Raw genomic sequence first — 16,064 nt, forward strand, 5'->3', positions numbered from 1 at the left:
TCTCAAACTGTAGGAAATTCTTTGTGTGAAAATACTCCTCTGCCCAGAAAATTAGTAGATATCGTACACCTAATTAACACTGTATGTTAACTATACTGGAAGTAAAATTTAAAACTTAACTAATTAAAAACAAAAAAGTAAAACAAAATAAAAATACATGAAGACAAACAATGGTCCAACATTTCTGGGATGCAAAAAAACAGTTCTAATAGGAAAACTCATTAAAAAAAAAAAAAAAGATTAATAGAAAAACTTAAGATAGGAAAAGCTGAAAAATGACTTTTTCATGTATATACTTAAAAAAGACCAGAACCTATAATCAGAGTCCTAGTAGTAATATTTTAGATACTTTCTACACAATAATACAAACTGGTACAAATTCATGCAACCAGATCACAATGGAAGTCTAGAGCTAAAATCCCAGGAGTGATATAGATACATGGTAACAAAGAAAAAAGAAACCAAAACTCAAACCTATAGAAACATGTCACTTCTGTAATGCTGGCTTAAGTCTAACACTGAAATCGGTTTTTACAGTCAGGTAAACAGTTTTATTCCTAGAAATTAAGAAATATTTCCAGACTTCTTTTATAACTTTGAGCATATCCCTTTTCTCATTCAACACTGCATACACATGCTTCCTAGTGATTATACATTCTTATAACATCACATAAATTCAAGTTTAATAGCTAACATACATCTGAGGGATTATTTCTAAACCTCAACATTTTCACATGTAATGCCTGCCCAAATACATGCAAACATGTATGTACACACACACACACACACACACACACACACACTGCTTTGTTTCAGGCTTTTTTTTCCCTTTCCTTTCCTCCAAAGAAAATTGCCACTTACCTCTACATATCAGGATAAACTCTCTTTTTATAAAGATGAAAACATTCAACAAATCAACTTAAATGAATTAAAGAGAAATTTTTTTTTCTGTTGTCATGAAGACAAATAACAATTAATAGGTTAAGTTTTGCACTGATACAACCAAACTAACTTGCTTGGTTCCACTATAAAGATGTTTCATACTAAAGTGTACTCAGTTTCTCAAATGTAAAAGAGGAAGTGGAAACTACTGGTTTCAAGCTACAAAACCCATCACATCGACAAGCCTAAACTTGTTACTGGTTTGTACTTGCCATAAAGGGAAAAAAAAAACAAAAACCCACAAACCAGCAGCCTGTAACTTCTAACACAAAAACAGAAAGGCCCCTGAAGATCAAAATCTTGAATTCCCAAGACTGTCCCACATGACGTACAAATCCTGACCTTAGAAACAGATCTCACTTGGTTAAGATGAGTTATCTTTCAAATAAAGATAACTTGTTTAAACTCCAAAGTTGGCTTTGGAGGAATGAGGAGATTGGAGAGTGTAAAACAGGAAGTGGCACCCCGAGTGGTCTTCAGGCCACAAAGCTCTTCAGGGTAACAAGCCCAGACTTGTCACTGGTGTATACTTGCCACAGGAAGTCAACAAAGGTAAGAGGCAGAAAGCTGGCTTCCATATCAGGAATGAGATCATCTGGGATTGCCCATATGCTACAGGGAAGTCAGAGGAAGGTGGCTACAGAAGAGTACAACTCTCTTCAAACAACTAAATCAAGAACTGAATAAAACAAATTCAACAACTCTATTAGAAAAGTTCCTGGTGAATCATAAAAGATCATAGTGTCAGATAGTGAGGAGATAAAGACTCTTCAGATTAAGTAAATTACAGATGGAACAAATAATAAAACACAAACACTGAATTAACTGCAGAGACAAAAACACATGTCACCCCAGGTAATCAAGTGAGACCAAAATGTAAATAAGGACAATAAAATTGTTTGTAAATAGTTTATAAAGTACCAAACACATTCACTCCCAGGTACACATGCACCATAAAAGACATAAACAAAACAGATAAAAATCCCAGAAGTCAACATATACCTGCCCACAATCGAATGACAACATTAATACCGTATAGAATACCAGCCACGGCAAACTAAAAGTGACAGCAAGGGTGACTGCCACTATTAGAACAGTTTATATGCTCCTACGCCTTTATTTTGTACCACTTACCCTATCATCTTTATCGCTACTAAAGAAACATGCCAGTGTGAGGGAAAGCAAAATAACTAGCAGCTTATTTTTGGCAAAAGAAAGATTTTCCTTTTTTTTTTTTTTTTTTTTTAATTTATTTGAGAGAGAGACAGTGAGAGAGAGCAAGAGCAATGAGAAGGTCAGAGGGAGAAACAGACTCCCCATGGAGCTGGGAGTCCAATGTGGGACTCCGGGATCATGACCTGAGCCGAAGGCAGTCGTCCAACCAACTGAGCCACCCAGGCGTCCCGATTTTTCTTTTATTTAAATTCAATTAGCCAACATACAGTAACATCATTAGTTTCGGATGTGGTGGTCAATAATTCATCAATTGCATATAAGCCCCAGTGCTCATCACATCACTTGCCTTCCCCAGTGCCCATCACTCAGGTGCCCCATCCTCCCTACCTATCCCCCCACAATCCTCTGTTTGTTTCCCAGAGTCAAAAATCTCTCACGGTTTTTCTCCCTCTCTGACCTCCTCCCATTGTTTTCCCTCCCTTCCCTTATGATCCTCTGTACTATCTCCTAGATTCCACATATGAGTGAAACCATATGATAACTGTCTATCTGACTGACATTTCACTTAGCGTAATACCTTCAATCAACCATAAAGCTCAAGAAGGAAGGCTGAGCTCTCATTTAACTAGCTAGTTAAAACTCATTTAATCAGTTATAATCAGACACATCAAACCCAAGACCAATGGAGTGATGCATCCCTGCTTGAGAGCCTTTGCCTCTGGCAAGAAACCGAGAGCTAGATCTGGGTTCAAATCCTAGCTCTGTTCCTAGCAGCTAGTTTTTGGGCCTCAGTTACCTAACCCTAAAAGTAAATTATTTGGGCTACTTGATCTAATAATGAGAATCTCTTACATTTACAAAATTCCAGCTCTGATTCTTTGGTTACAGCTTTGTATTTTATTGGGTTTTCTTAATAGCAAAGGCATTCTACATAGTCTATTTAATTAATGTAACTTGTTTTCTCCTTGAGATTACTAAGAATCATTTCTACGGAGAAATATGGAGAGGACCCCCCAAAAAAACACCATCTTTCACTGAATATAGACCTTGGGTAAGTTAAGGGAGATGAGAAGGGGGAGGAAATAAATTGTATCCAAAGGCATTAGAGCAAGTGTCTTTATCTGAACAAGATGCAAAAAGTAGGGCGCCTGGGTGGCTCAGTGGGTTAAGCCGCTGCCTTCGGCTCAGGTCATGATCTCAGGGTCCTGGGATCGAGTCCCGCATCAGGCTCTCTGCTCAGCAGGAAGCCTGCTTCCCTCTCTCTCTCTCTCTCTCTCTGCCTGCCTCTCCATCTACTTGTGATTTCTCTCTGTCAAATAAATAAATAAAATCTTTAAAAAAAAAAAAAAAAGATGCAAAAAGTAATCCAAACTATACATACTGAGATGAGCAGACACACTCAAAGAAATAAGACATGGCTCATGAAAAATACAGCTAAAGATACCAGTACAGACCACTAATGTGTTTTCAGTCCGTAACTCAGAAGAAGAATAGCTTTGAGCAGAAAAAATGTTACATAAGAACAAAATTAAAGGATTTTCCACTTTTAATAAAAGAAGTTCTGGACATTATAAAGAAATTAAAATCTTTTATGAAAAGGCAATACTCAAAAATGAATCTGAGACTAAAACCCTTAAGAAATTTTTCAGTGCACACCTTTCCCTGATACACATTACAGGTTGACAAAAGTACTATGTGAACATTTAAATAAGCTAACATCTAGGTAAATATTGCTCTGTCTTACCTTTTGCGTATATAAAGAGCACCCAGCAAAAATGGAAAACCTCTGACACGGTACAGGGCTGTCGCCTTTGGGGGAGAAAAAAAAAGTCAGGAGATAAGAGAAGCATGCAAGAAAGACACCACAAGTGACTATAAAGTAGGTGAGACACCAAACCCACAGTTAAAGGGAGTAAGAGCAGATTTACTTCACACAGAAAACATGCAAGTTCTGCTCCAACCAAATCCTGGTAAGGACAAAGCCAAGGAGAGCTCATTGCAGAAAAAAGAAAATTCTGAAGAACTCTAAAAGGTTTTCAAGGTTAAGACAGGTAAGGCAGAAAATGAGTGACAACAGTTCTTCTAATGACATCTGCAAGGCTGATGCTGCTTTCGGACCTTTGTATGCTGATTATTTCCCCATTTTTTTTCCTTTATCACAGCTGATAAACTGTAAACCCATCCCTCCCTCCCTAAAGACATTGCAGATTACGTCAAGTCACAAAAGGACTATTTGATGTAACTTCTGGGCTTCCTATAATTTTTTATCGCTAAGACGATCCATTCTATTTTGTCAATGCTGTTTGTTGAAGGGAGTTTCAGACCTGTTTTAAGCTCTTGTCTTGTCTACCAGAATCCCCTGAAATGTTTAGATAAAACATCTTTGGTCTCCACATCCCAACAAGGAGCTCTAAGAAGAACAATCAGGACACTGGGGTTTAGTTCTCCCACTGTCCTTCACAAGGCACATTTGCTGTCCATACGCCTCGTCTCTTCATCTGCTGAACGATCATTCTACTTGGGCAGAGTTCTGTACTTAAGTCACCAGTCCATGGCGACATTAAATGTCAGTGCCCTGCTTTTTAAAAGTGGCCTCTGGGGCACCTGGGTGGCTCAATTGCTTAAGCCTCTGACTCTTGATTTCCGCTCAGGTCATGACCTCAGGGTCATGAGACTGAATCCCTTGTTGGGCTCCACACTCAGCAGAGTCTGCTTGAGATTCTCTCGCTCTGCTCCTCCCCACTTTCGTGCATGTTCTAAGATAAGCAAAATCTTCTAAAAAATTAATACAAAATAAAAGCGGCCTCTGTGCCACAGGCACATGAGAACTATTCAGTTTTAATGTCTACCAAGATAAAAGCCAAACTTTTTTTTAGCTTAACATTCAAGCCACTCTAAAAACTGAATCTTTAACTTGAGAACCCTAGAGTTTAACCTACTAGACCAAACTGCCTCTTATTTTGCCACTTTGGTATATTCCTTCTTCATCCTATGCTATGAAGGCTCTATCAACATCTCCAAATTCACCCATCGAAATCCAACCCATCATTCCTTACTTCATGGATCCTTAGCTGACTGGCTCATGTACAGTGGTTTAATTTTGGCTCAAAAGTTGTACGTTTCTATTGTCTTTCACATTTCTACATGCCTCCTCTCCACAACTATACTGTAAACTCTCAAAAGACAGTGGCTGTGGGGTTTTGGTTTTTTTTTTTTTTTTTTAAAGACTTGTGTCCTGGGGTACCTGGGTGGCTTAGTTGGTTAGGAACTCAACTCTTGATTTTGGCTCAGGTCATGATCTCAGAGTCGTTGGACTGAGCCCCGTACTAGGTTCTGCGCTAAGCATGAAACCTGCTTAAGATCCTCTCTCTCTTTCTTACTCTCGCTCTCTCAAAAATAAATAAATAAATACTTGTGTCCTATATAATACCTAACAACATACTTCACACTAAGTTCTCAACAAATACCCAGTGACAAATTCTCAAAGTATGTGTGAGTACAGAGTTGTGATGAAGCACATGGGTTCTACAAGCAGACCGCTAATTTCAGTAACAGCTCCACACTTACTGTGTGACCCCGACCAAATTACTTAACCTCTCAACAGCTTATGTTTCTCCACCTATAACAACATCAATCTCATATGGCTGTCATATAGATTCACTGAATACAGATTTTTTTTTTTTTTATTTTTTAGTATTTTATTTGAGAAAGAGACAGTGAGGGAGACCATGAGAGAGGAGAAGCAGACTTCCCATGGAGCTGGGAGCTCGATGTGGGACTCGATCCTGGCACTCTGGGATCATGACCTGAGCCGAAGGCAGTCGCTTAACCAACTGAGTCACCCAGGCACCCCCTGAATACAGATTTAAATCTCAGAACAGTCCCCATAACAAATGTTCAATAAATGGTGTATGTTACTACTATTAGCCAAAAGTACTAATTAATGCATACAGAGTGATCTAAATGTAAAACTTTTAGAATAAAGTTATCTTACAATTTTCTTAACTATAATTAGGTAGTACAGATACCCTACTAAATATCAAAGCAAGTACAATCTAAAATCATTTTCTACAACACTACAAAGACAGAAGATATTATCTCTCTTTCTGTAAATGATACAATCAACCTCACTCAGATTTGGAACAAAGCATCTATCCAAACTTTGGAAATAGTTCTCCAAAACTACAAGCAAACTACATCGGCTGCTTCCTTAGCAGTGGGGTCATCTAAGAAAGTAGAGATTCTTTTATTTTTAAAAGCTATTCACCTGGGGCACCTGGGTGGCTCATCAGTTAAGCATCTGCCTTCAGCTCAGGTCATGATCAGGGTCCAGGAATCGAGCCCTATGTCAGGCTCCCCGCTCAGCAAGGAATCTGCTTCTCCCTCACGCTCTGCCTCTGCCCCTGCTCCATTTCTCTCCCTCTTATTTCCTCTCTCTCTCAAGTAAATAAATAAATAAAATTTTTTTTAAAAAGCTACTCACTTACTTATGTAAACACCTTTCATAATTTGAGAAAAAAAAATTTATATTGAAAGAGAAGCAAAAATAAAAAGAGAGAGAGAGCGAACAAAAGAGGCAAACATTATTCATTCAAGTATAACAACTCCTTTTCCCTGACTTGTCAACATTCTTCTAGTTTAGTTTAAAAACAATTTCCAGGGGCGCCTAGGAGGCTCAGTTGGTTAACGGCTGCCTTCAGCTCAGGTCATGATCCCAGGGTCCTGGGATCGAGTCCCACATCGGGCTCTCGGCTCAGGGGAGAGCCTGCTTCTCCCTCTCCCTCTGACTGCTGCTCGGCCTGCTTGTTCTCACTATTTCTCTCTCTCAAATAAATAAATAAACAACCTTAAAAAAATTTTCCGATTCTACTTTATGAAAAAGTGTTCATGATAAAGGTAGAGAATTTACTTCCCAGGATTGCCTTTATTGGGAAAGATGCAAAACACTGAGCCAGAGGAAGTTTACAGATTTTGCAGACATGATCAGAAAGCACAAATTCAAAAAAGATTTTTTAAATTTCAAAAAAAAAAAAAGAAAAGAAAAGAAAGCACAAATTCATGATCATTTTAGGTCCCCTACTCTTTCCCATCTAATTTCTCTACTCTTCATTGACTGTAAATTTCAAAATGACACATAGAAGCCAGTTCAGGAGGATTATATGTCACTAAGCTGGACATAAAAGTCAAATAATACAAACAGTCAACATAGTCAATAAGAGAAAATCGAGGAGTCAAATTCTATATCCAAGACGGCCAACTGGCAAAAATATCTAAGATCTGACTTTTGCATTTTGGGGTGCTTAAATGAAAAGGTTAAGTTTACAGAAATAATAATTCCATGCATTTCACAATATGAAGGAAGCCCAATTTTTCATAGCTAACATGAATCAAGAAGCAAGAAATTATTATTTAAAGAGAACTATTGGAAAGAAAGATTATTTATGAAATCACATTTGTTTTTTTTGTTTTTTGTTTTTTGTTAAGACTAGCAAAATAGGGGCGTCTGGGTGGCTCAGTTGGTTAAGCGACCAAATCTTGATTTCTGCTTAGCTCATGGTCTCATGGCCTGTGAGCCCCATGATGGCCTCCTCCCTGGGCATGGAGCCTGCTGAAGATCCTCTCTGCCCCTCCCCCCACACCCAGGGCAAGCATTCGGTCTCTCTCTCGCTCTAAAAAACACAAAAACAAAACAAAACAAAAACCTAACAAAATAAACTGAGGGACACCAACTGAGGGATCAGAACTGAAGCACAGATCAAAAAAAAAAACGTGTATTCCTGACTAACAAATATAAAAACATACCGCTGTTTTCTTCCTCTCTGTTGACGAGGCTGCTCCTCTTGAGGATATTTAAAAATGTCCTGAAAAATGGGTTCATATTTCTTAAAAATTACCGCTGAAACAGTGAAGTTTCTTTCTAATCTCTCAGTATGTTCTCTGAAATGTGGGGGTAGATTTGCCATGTCTTCCCACTTCTTCATCTTGTTAAAAAATTCAATTAAGCTGATATTAAAAATAAAAAAATGAGATATTTTCAAAATTAACACAAAGGTGGGGTACACAAATATAATTAAATCAAAAATTTAACTAATTATATTACTTTAAAATGGTGATAAAATCACACCTCATGCCTCTGACTAGCTTAATCTCTTAGATTGGTTTATTTCTCTGATTTTCCTAATCTGTTTTTCTGAAATTATCAGAAAGCTTTATTTTTAATTATGAAATAAATAAAAATAGTAAATAATTAGAGTAATGTAACCAATATTTAAGTATTCAACTGCCAAATTTAACAAACATTAACATATTGAAGAAATTTTGCCATGTTTGCATCAGATCTACCAAAACAGCCAAATTCCCGTTTGTACTCTTCCCCAAACCCATGCCCCTCACTGCCTGCTCAAAGATAACCACCATTCTAAAGTTAGTCTGAATCCTTCCCATTCCTGTGGCTATACTTACAACTTCGTATAGGTACTATATGGATCTAAATGTATCCATAAATAGTCAGTGGTATCTTTTGCATGTGTGGCTTTAAGATTTTAGATAAATAGTATCATATTGTAAGTAGAATTCTGCAACTTGCTTTTTCATTCAATGTTTCTGAGATTAACACTGTTAGATGTAGATCTCATTGATTTTCACTGTTAAAAATATTCCTTCATATGAACTACCACGACTTTCTGCATTCATTCCCCAATCAATGGAAACTGAGTTTACATTATGACCCCAAAATACTGTAATTGACACATTCTTGTACATGTATGTAAGAGCTTCTTTTGGGACACCAGTAAGTAGAACTACTCAGTCAGAGACTGTGCATCTTCAACTTCACTAGATTTGGTCAAATTTCCCATTCAAGGGGCCATGCCAATTTATACTCTCACCAAAGTACAACAGCAATACAGAGTTCCCATTTTCCTACATAATGACCAAAGTTGGTTTTATCAGACTTCAAATTTCCCCAATCTGATGAGAGTAATGGATACCTTGTTTTTAATTTGAATTTCCTTGGTTACTAGTGAAATTGAACATCTTTACATACATTGATTAGCTATGTGAGTTTTGACCTTTGGGAAACCACATTCTTTACCCCTCGTTTAGTGGCTGTTTGTCAAACGGGCAACCATTTGTTAGTAGATCTTTATATAAATCTGGATGCTGATCTTCTGTCAGTTATACACATTGGAAATACCCTTCCTGACATATTCTTTGTTTTAACCCATTTTAGTCCATTATGTCAGAAAAGTAAAAAATCTGAACTCAAAGGTAAAAATTTAAAGATAGAAACTGAGTTTCTGAAATGGAACTACACCTGAAGCATAGGACTGTATTACTTGCACTAAAATGTTGGATAAGTCGATTTACTACAATTTATGATGATGATTCCATAATCTGACCTTTGCTTCTAAAGTTCCAATCCTAACTGGATTGCCCTGCCTCCCCTTTTCTTCTCCGTAATGATTACACTTTTGCACCTTATTTAAGTCCACTTTATGCAGGTATACAGTTCAGGGGTTCAACTCTTTATGCACTGCCTCTTGTTCTTAGGCCGAAATATAATTTGGGATGGAGTTCAAGGTTAATAGACTACAGCTTAAATATTACATTTCTTCTTATTTTAATAGTAAGTGATTTTTTAAGCCATTAGGTACATAAATTTTGCCTGTGGCATTCTCCCCCCCACAAAGTGCCAAATAATCTTTTCCCACCAATCTTTAGTAAGTCATAAAAGAAAATTCACCCAAATGGCACAAATGATAAATGTAATCAATTCAATTATACAGCAGATAGAAAAAGCAATTTCTGCCTCTTCTTTAAATCATTATTTGGCCCTTTCAGTAACTGATTGTAAGAGTGTTGCTTATCCCCCAATACAGGAAACAGAGAAGTCTTTACACACTCCATATATTAAAATACAAATCCTGTACATGTAGTTTTAAGTTTAATACCATATTTAATTACCTCTACAATTTAGAGTATATCCTAAAGTTTCTCAATATCCTTATTTAGAATTCTCCCAATACCGCACAATAAGACATAACCTTCAATAGTAAATTCTTCATATAAATGCCTAATACATTAAAATTTCAATACTTTTCACTAAAGAGTAAAAATATAATAGATACTTATATGTAGTAAAGGAAAACCATGACCTAACTTCTAAATTCAGCACTCTATAGGTACAAATGCCTGGGAAATAATGAGAGGATTCTTAATATCACTATGATTTTTGAGCTTTCATATTTGTCACATTCTACCTTTCAAACTCTGACATAGTTACCTCTGCTCTGAACATCGCAGGATTCTAGTTAAAGATACATAGTTTCCTTCAACTGTCCCTTTGCTTACAGTTGGCACAGATTTTCTGCAAGCCACATATAAGGCACATGCTAACCAGTGAAGATCATTTCCCTGTAAAAATAAAAGAAAACTGAGTTTTAGCTAATGAGCTATATAAACATTTCAATATAATAACCTTTCTAGATTAAATGGAAGGCACTGTTTTTATGTTTGCAGGAAACTGTATTTTCAATGATAGCTCTATCTATCCCATGTGCTCCTTATACTGGGACATTAACATTTTCACGCTGGGAGATAGGAATCTGTGTTCCATTCCCTCATTTTCAACTGTCTCAACTAATAGCACAGGTGAAAATGTTGCTATGCAAGATCAGAAAGGGCAATAATGATTCTACCTGGCTCACTCTCTCAGCATACATGCCCTGGGTGTCCCACTCTGGGACAAATTAACAGTCACAGAGACTCAATTTTCTTATCCGAGGGCTGTGAGGCTGAAATGAGTTACAAGTATAAAGCCCAGAATATACAAGAAATCAAAAGATAAAATTCTATAGCCAATACTCTGTATTCAATATCATATTGAGGGGAGTCTGGGTGGCTCAGTCAGTTAAGTGTCTGCTTCCACTCAGGTCATGATCTCAGGGTCCTGGGATTGAGCCCTGCATCAAGCCCTGCATCGAGCTCACTGCTCAGTGGGGAGACTGCTTCTCCCCCTCCTCCATGCTCTTTCTCTCCCTATCTCTGTTACTGTCTCTGTCTCTCTCTCTCTCAAATAAAATATTTTTTAAAAATATCATGAGTCTTGGGGCACCTGGGTGGCTCAGTGGGTTAAAGCCTCTGCCTTCAGCTCTGGTCATGATCCCAGGGTCCTGGGATCGAGCCCCACATCGGGCTCTCTGCTCAGCAGGGAGCCTGCTTCCTACTCTCTCTGACTGCCTCTCTGCTTACCTGCAATCTCTGTCTGTCAAATAAATAAATAAAACCTTTAAAAAAATTAAAATTGAAATTAAAAAATAAAAATATCATGAGTCTTATTTTCCATCGTACACTTCCATGAGACTGACAACCCACGTTATCTTAGAGCATACCCGACTACAAGCTCCACAACAGTGGAGATTTTTAAGTTTTGTATGCTGCTCTGTCCCCACCATGTACAACAGTATCTGGCAAAGAAGAGGTGATAGCGGTGCCTGGGTGGCTCAGTTGGTCAAGCCTCTGCCTTCGGCTAAGGTCATCATCCCTATCCATGCATCAGGCTCCCTGCTCAACGGGAAGTCTGCTTCTCCCTCTCCCTCCGCCTGGCATTCCACCTGCTTGCATTGTATGTGTCAAATAAATAAAAATCTTAAAAAAAAAAAAAGAAGAAGAAGAAGGGGTGATAAATATTTGACAAATGACTATTCGTTCATTCACTGGGTAAACTGAGCTAAGAATCTGAAGTCCGAGTCTCTAAAAAATTGAGTAATCACACATGTGTTTTCAGAAATCATTTACTAACCAAAAATTGTTTGTCACTTGCTCATGTAACACGGGGCTTCATACAACTTAACCCCTCGGAGTTGAAATACCTCAGCTGTATGGTGGTAATTACTTGTTCTATGCAATTTAAGAGAAGATCGTGAGGATAAAATAAGAGCTTTTTTAAAAGCACTACGCCCATCACCAAAGAACCACTGGAACCACTGACCACAGAACCACTGAGAAATAAATAGGAGTATGACCTATTCAGCCACAGCCACATCACCTAAGCAGAGGAAGGAGCTCTGTAACTCTCAAGCAGAAGCAGGGTCCATGACCACCTTTTGTGCCAGCAACTACACATGATCTTATTAAACCTTCAGAACAACTCTGATGGAGGCACAAATTATCTCAGATTTACATATCACAAAATTGAGTTTCGGAGTGGTGAAGCAAACTGTCCAAAGTGACCTAGGCCTGTCGAGTTCTGAAGCCACTATATTACTAGCCTGCCCCCCTCCCTCCCCCTGTAGATGTAACTATGGAGAAAAGGAATTGAAATAAGATTCTATTAATGCAAGAATAAACAGAAAGTAACCTTAGTGAGTCACACACAGGCCAAAAAAAAAAAAAAAAAAAATCCTATTATTATAATTAAACAATACCTTGCTTAGGCCTCCTCATTCTACTGGCCCCGCTCTTTCCCCAAATTGTAAAACAACTTCAGAAAATCTCTCGGCCTCCTGTTTAATGCCACACACAGGCAAACAGCTGGTAAACAATCCAGACTTCCGTGTCACTTCCCATTGGTCCATAAAGGGGAGGTGCCTACAGAGTTGAGCCTCACTGGCTAGAAGGGCCAGTTTTCTCATCGGCAAGCCCCGATCCGAAGAAAGGGACATGACAGGCCGACATCACAGAGGGTATAGAGTCCCGGGTAACGTCTTGGGTGACCAAAAGGTCCTCAAGGGCGTCCCAGGCCGGACTTCCTAGGGACAAATGGGGCGCGTGGATCTATGTGCAAATAGGCAGGAAGCCCGTTTCGTTTGCCCGCAGGAAGGTTCGCCTCGGTGTACCCACAAACCCAGCCCGAAACTTAACGACGCGCTTACTCCACGGATGCAACGCCGGGACAAAGGCAATTTGGTACAGCAGGAAAAGAACTGAAGGAGCAGCCTAGCAACCGAGGCGCTAAAATCGGGCTGATCTCCGTGGGAGCACAGCCAAGTCCCCTCCCCTTCTCCTTACGGCCTCCACGACTGCACCTGTTCATTCCGCCAGCAAGGTGGTTGTATTTTTGCAATCATGACCCCAGCACGACCTCGGCCTCGCGCTGCCACTTTAGGGCAAGAGGTGTTCCCCACTCGGAACTCGAAAGGGAACAGCTGCGAGACGAGGGTCAGTCGCAGGGCCGCTAAAAGCTTCCCGAAAGCCAGGTCTCCAGGACCGAGGTGCGCAGGGAGGAGTCCCACGGCTCTGCAGGCTGGGGACCGGAGACCCGGGGCCTGCCGGAGGGTCCCTGCAGGGCGCCCGACCCGGGGAGGGGAGGGGCCCCATTCCCGCGGTGGGGCGCGACGACTAGGCCCGGAAAGCCCCACCTCTCTTCCCCCGGGCGCACCTCCAGAGTGTAGCTCTCGCTCATGTTGCGGTAGCTGTCCCAGGCCTCGGCCCGCGCCGCCTCGTCCATGTTTAGGCGGCTGCACAGCTCCTCGAACCGCTGCTGGGTCTGAGGCGCCGGCGACCGGGCCGGCTGCGCGGCGTCCTCCGCCTCCCCATCGTCTTCCTCCTCCTCATCCGAGGCTGCGGCCGCCGGAGGAGGAGGCGGGGGCGGCGGCGACTGGTCGCCTCCCGACGGCATAGCGCACCCCTGGGCGGCGGGTCCTCAGGTGAGCTGAGGGCCGGAGCCCGCAGCCATTCAAACCGCGAAGCGCCCGCCCGTCCGCCGTCCGCACGGCGACTGCGCCGCCACCACAGTAGCGAAACCTTTTGTAGGCACCCGTAGTTCCGAGCGTGGCCTGCTGGGAAATGTAGTCCGAGCCGGAAGCCCACGGGGGTCAAAAAGCATATTAAAAAAAAAAGAAAAAAAAAAGAAATCAAATTTCTTGAGCTAAAATAAAAGCGGCTTTGCTAGTTTTTAAGTACGTCCCGTGGTGGACCCATTAGGCAGAGCTGTACTGAAGAGAACACAACCAAAAAAACATTTTGTGATGGTTTCGTATCCAATGTATCTCCAAAATTAATACTCATTATCTGGGTGTCCTTATCTCTAAAATAGGAACAATAGCAAACAAGGGCCTGTCTGCCTAAGTTGTAATTTCAACATCGCTCCTAATTTCTCTTTCTTTCCTATGTTTTAACTTTATGTGAGCCTTTCAATTAAACACTGGCTTTTTTTTAAAGCAGTAATTCTTTTATTTCCCAAAGGGCAAATATACCTTCACTCTAAGTGATACGTTTGTACTATCCTCAGCTGTCTTAACTTTATTCCTTTATTTTTACCTTGCTTTTTCTTTCAGACTTGAATCACTTCAATAACAATGCTCTTTGATTTATAAGTGGGTATAGTATTGGGCATTTTTGCACTTGAGGAACCAGTAACATATTGCTGATTGCCATGGGGTCACTTCCTTCTCTCTTCAGTGTCCCTTTGAGCCCAGCCATCATACTGTGAGGAAACCCAGGTTACTTGGAGCAGCATATTATCAGTGGTAGACAAAACTGAGCGTTAGTTAAAGGGGTGAAATCAGATTTTACTCAGACACTATTGACCGACCATAAGGGAGAGAGCTGAGCTCCATTCCAATCTGTGTAGAGGTGGTGGCGTGTCTTAAAGGGAGAATGAAGAACTAGGGATGGGAGAGAGTGGGGCACCTGCGTGGCTTAGTCGATCATGCATCTGACTCTTGATTTCGGCTCAGGTCTTGATTTCAGGGTCATGAGTTTGAGCCCCGAGTTGGGCTGTGGATGGAGCCAAGATAAAAAAAGAAAAAAAGAAAAAGAAAAAAAAAACCACCTATGGCTAAGACATGTTACCTACCAACTGATTTTATAGGAGCCTCAATTTTGCATGTGTAAAATTCTTACCCTGTTGTGATATGATAGCCCAAAGGAATGTCGAAGCCCCTAAATGGCAGTTATCTAGAAGTAGACCTTATTTTTACTCAGTATATATGACCTTAAGATACATGGCTTAACTGTGAATATTCACATAAGCTTTTATTTATTTTTTTTTTAAAGATTTTATTTATTTATTTGTCGGAGAGAGAGAGAGTGAGAGCGAGCACAGGCAGACAGAGTGGAAGGCAGAGTCAGAGGGAGAAGCAGGCTCCCTGCGGAGCAAGGAGCCCGATGTGGGACTCGATCCCAGGACGCTGGGATCACGACCTGAGCCGAAGGCAGCTGCTTAACCAACTGAGCCACCCAGGCGTCCCTCACATAAGCTTTTATAAGACAAAACAAAACAAACAAAAATGCAGTGGTCTTGAAACTTTTTGGTCATGTCCCCCTAAAAGAACTACCTTCTAGCATATTTTAAATTTGACATCTAAATTTTTCATTAAAAGTTTAATCAGGTGTAATATCCAACATGCAAATATAAACCTTTGAAAACAAAACTGTTACTAACCTATATCCAGTGGATTCATAACAGTTTGATACTCACTATCATCTATTTCAAAAATCCATGAACAAAACTTTGCTTTAGCAATTAGAAGTTTATATCCTACCTTTCTCTCCTTTACCTCATATTCCCATTCTACTCCAGCATAATTTTATCCTGGTAAGTTCTGTGTTCAAAAGTTCTTTAGGGATTCTCTTCCCATTTTCTTTCAGCAAAAACATACATAGAAGTGAATTTTTTCAAGTATCTTCTGTTTATTCTTTTACATCAGATTCGTTGAGGTATAATTTGTATGTGGTAAAATTTACTCTTGTTCAGTATACAGTTCTACGAATTTTGACAACTACACAAAGCTATGTTCACCACAATCACACTAGAGAACATTTCCATCGCCTGAAAAGCTTCCTAGTGCCCCTTGTTAGTAAATCCTTGGCAACCACGGACCAATTTTCTGTTCCCATAGTTTTTCCTCTTTTCCAAAATGTCACATGAAAGCCATCATACAATATATAGCCTTTGAGGGGCACCTGGGTGGCTCAGTGGGTTAAAGCCTCTGCATTCGGCT

At 40.0% G+C, this 16,064-nt stretch overlaps 1 protein-coding gene across 3 annotated transcripts in view; it reads right to left on the reverse strand.

Moving 5' to 3' along the window:
* Positions 1–13,867, reverse strand: part of RBL2 (RB transcriptional corepressor like 2) — a 54,791-nt gene extending 40,924 nt beyond the window's left edge. The window contains exons 1-4 of one of the 3 annotated variants that reach the window (XM_059153573.1): positions 13,499–13,867; positions 10,403–10,533; positions 7,921–8,121; positions 3,863–3,927 (exon numbers count right to left, since the gene is read on the reverse strand). In XM_059153573.1, coding sequence (XP_059009556.1) covers positions 3,863–3,927; positions 7,921–8,121; positions 10,403–10,533; positions 13,499–13,738 — 637 coding nt within the window. In that variant the 5' untranslated portion in view covers positions 13,739–13,867. Of the gene's footprint in view, positions 1–861; positions 1,040–3,862; positions 3,928–7,920; positions 8,122–10,402; positions 10,534–12,545; positions 12,689–13,498 lie in introns of those variants that run through there. The other 2 variants (XM_059153574.1, XM_059153575.1) reach the window with 2 other exon arrangements.
* Between the last annotated feature and the right edge of the window lie 2,197 nt (positions 13,868–16,064).

This window comes from Mustela lutreola, chromosome 16 (assembly GCF_030435805.1).
Source record: "Mustela lutreola isolate mMusLut2 chromosome 16, mMusLut2.pri, whole genome shotgun sequence".
Classification (NCBI taxonomy): domain Eukaryota; kingdom Metazoa; phylum Chordata; class Mammalia; order Carnivora; family Mustelidae; genus Mustela; species Mustela lutreola.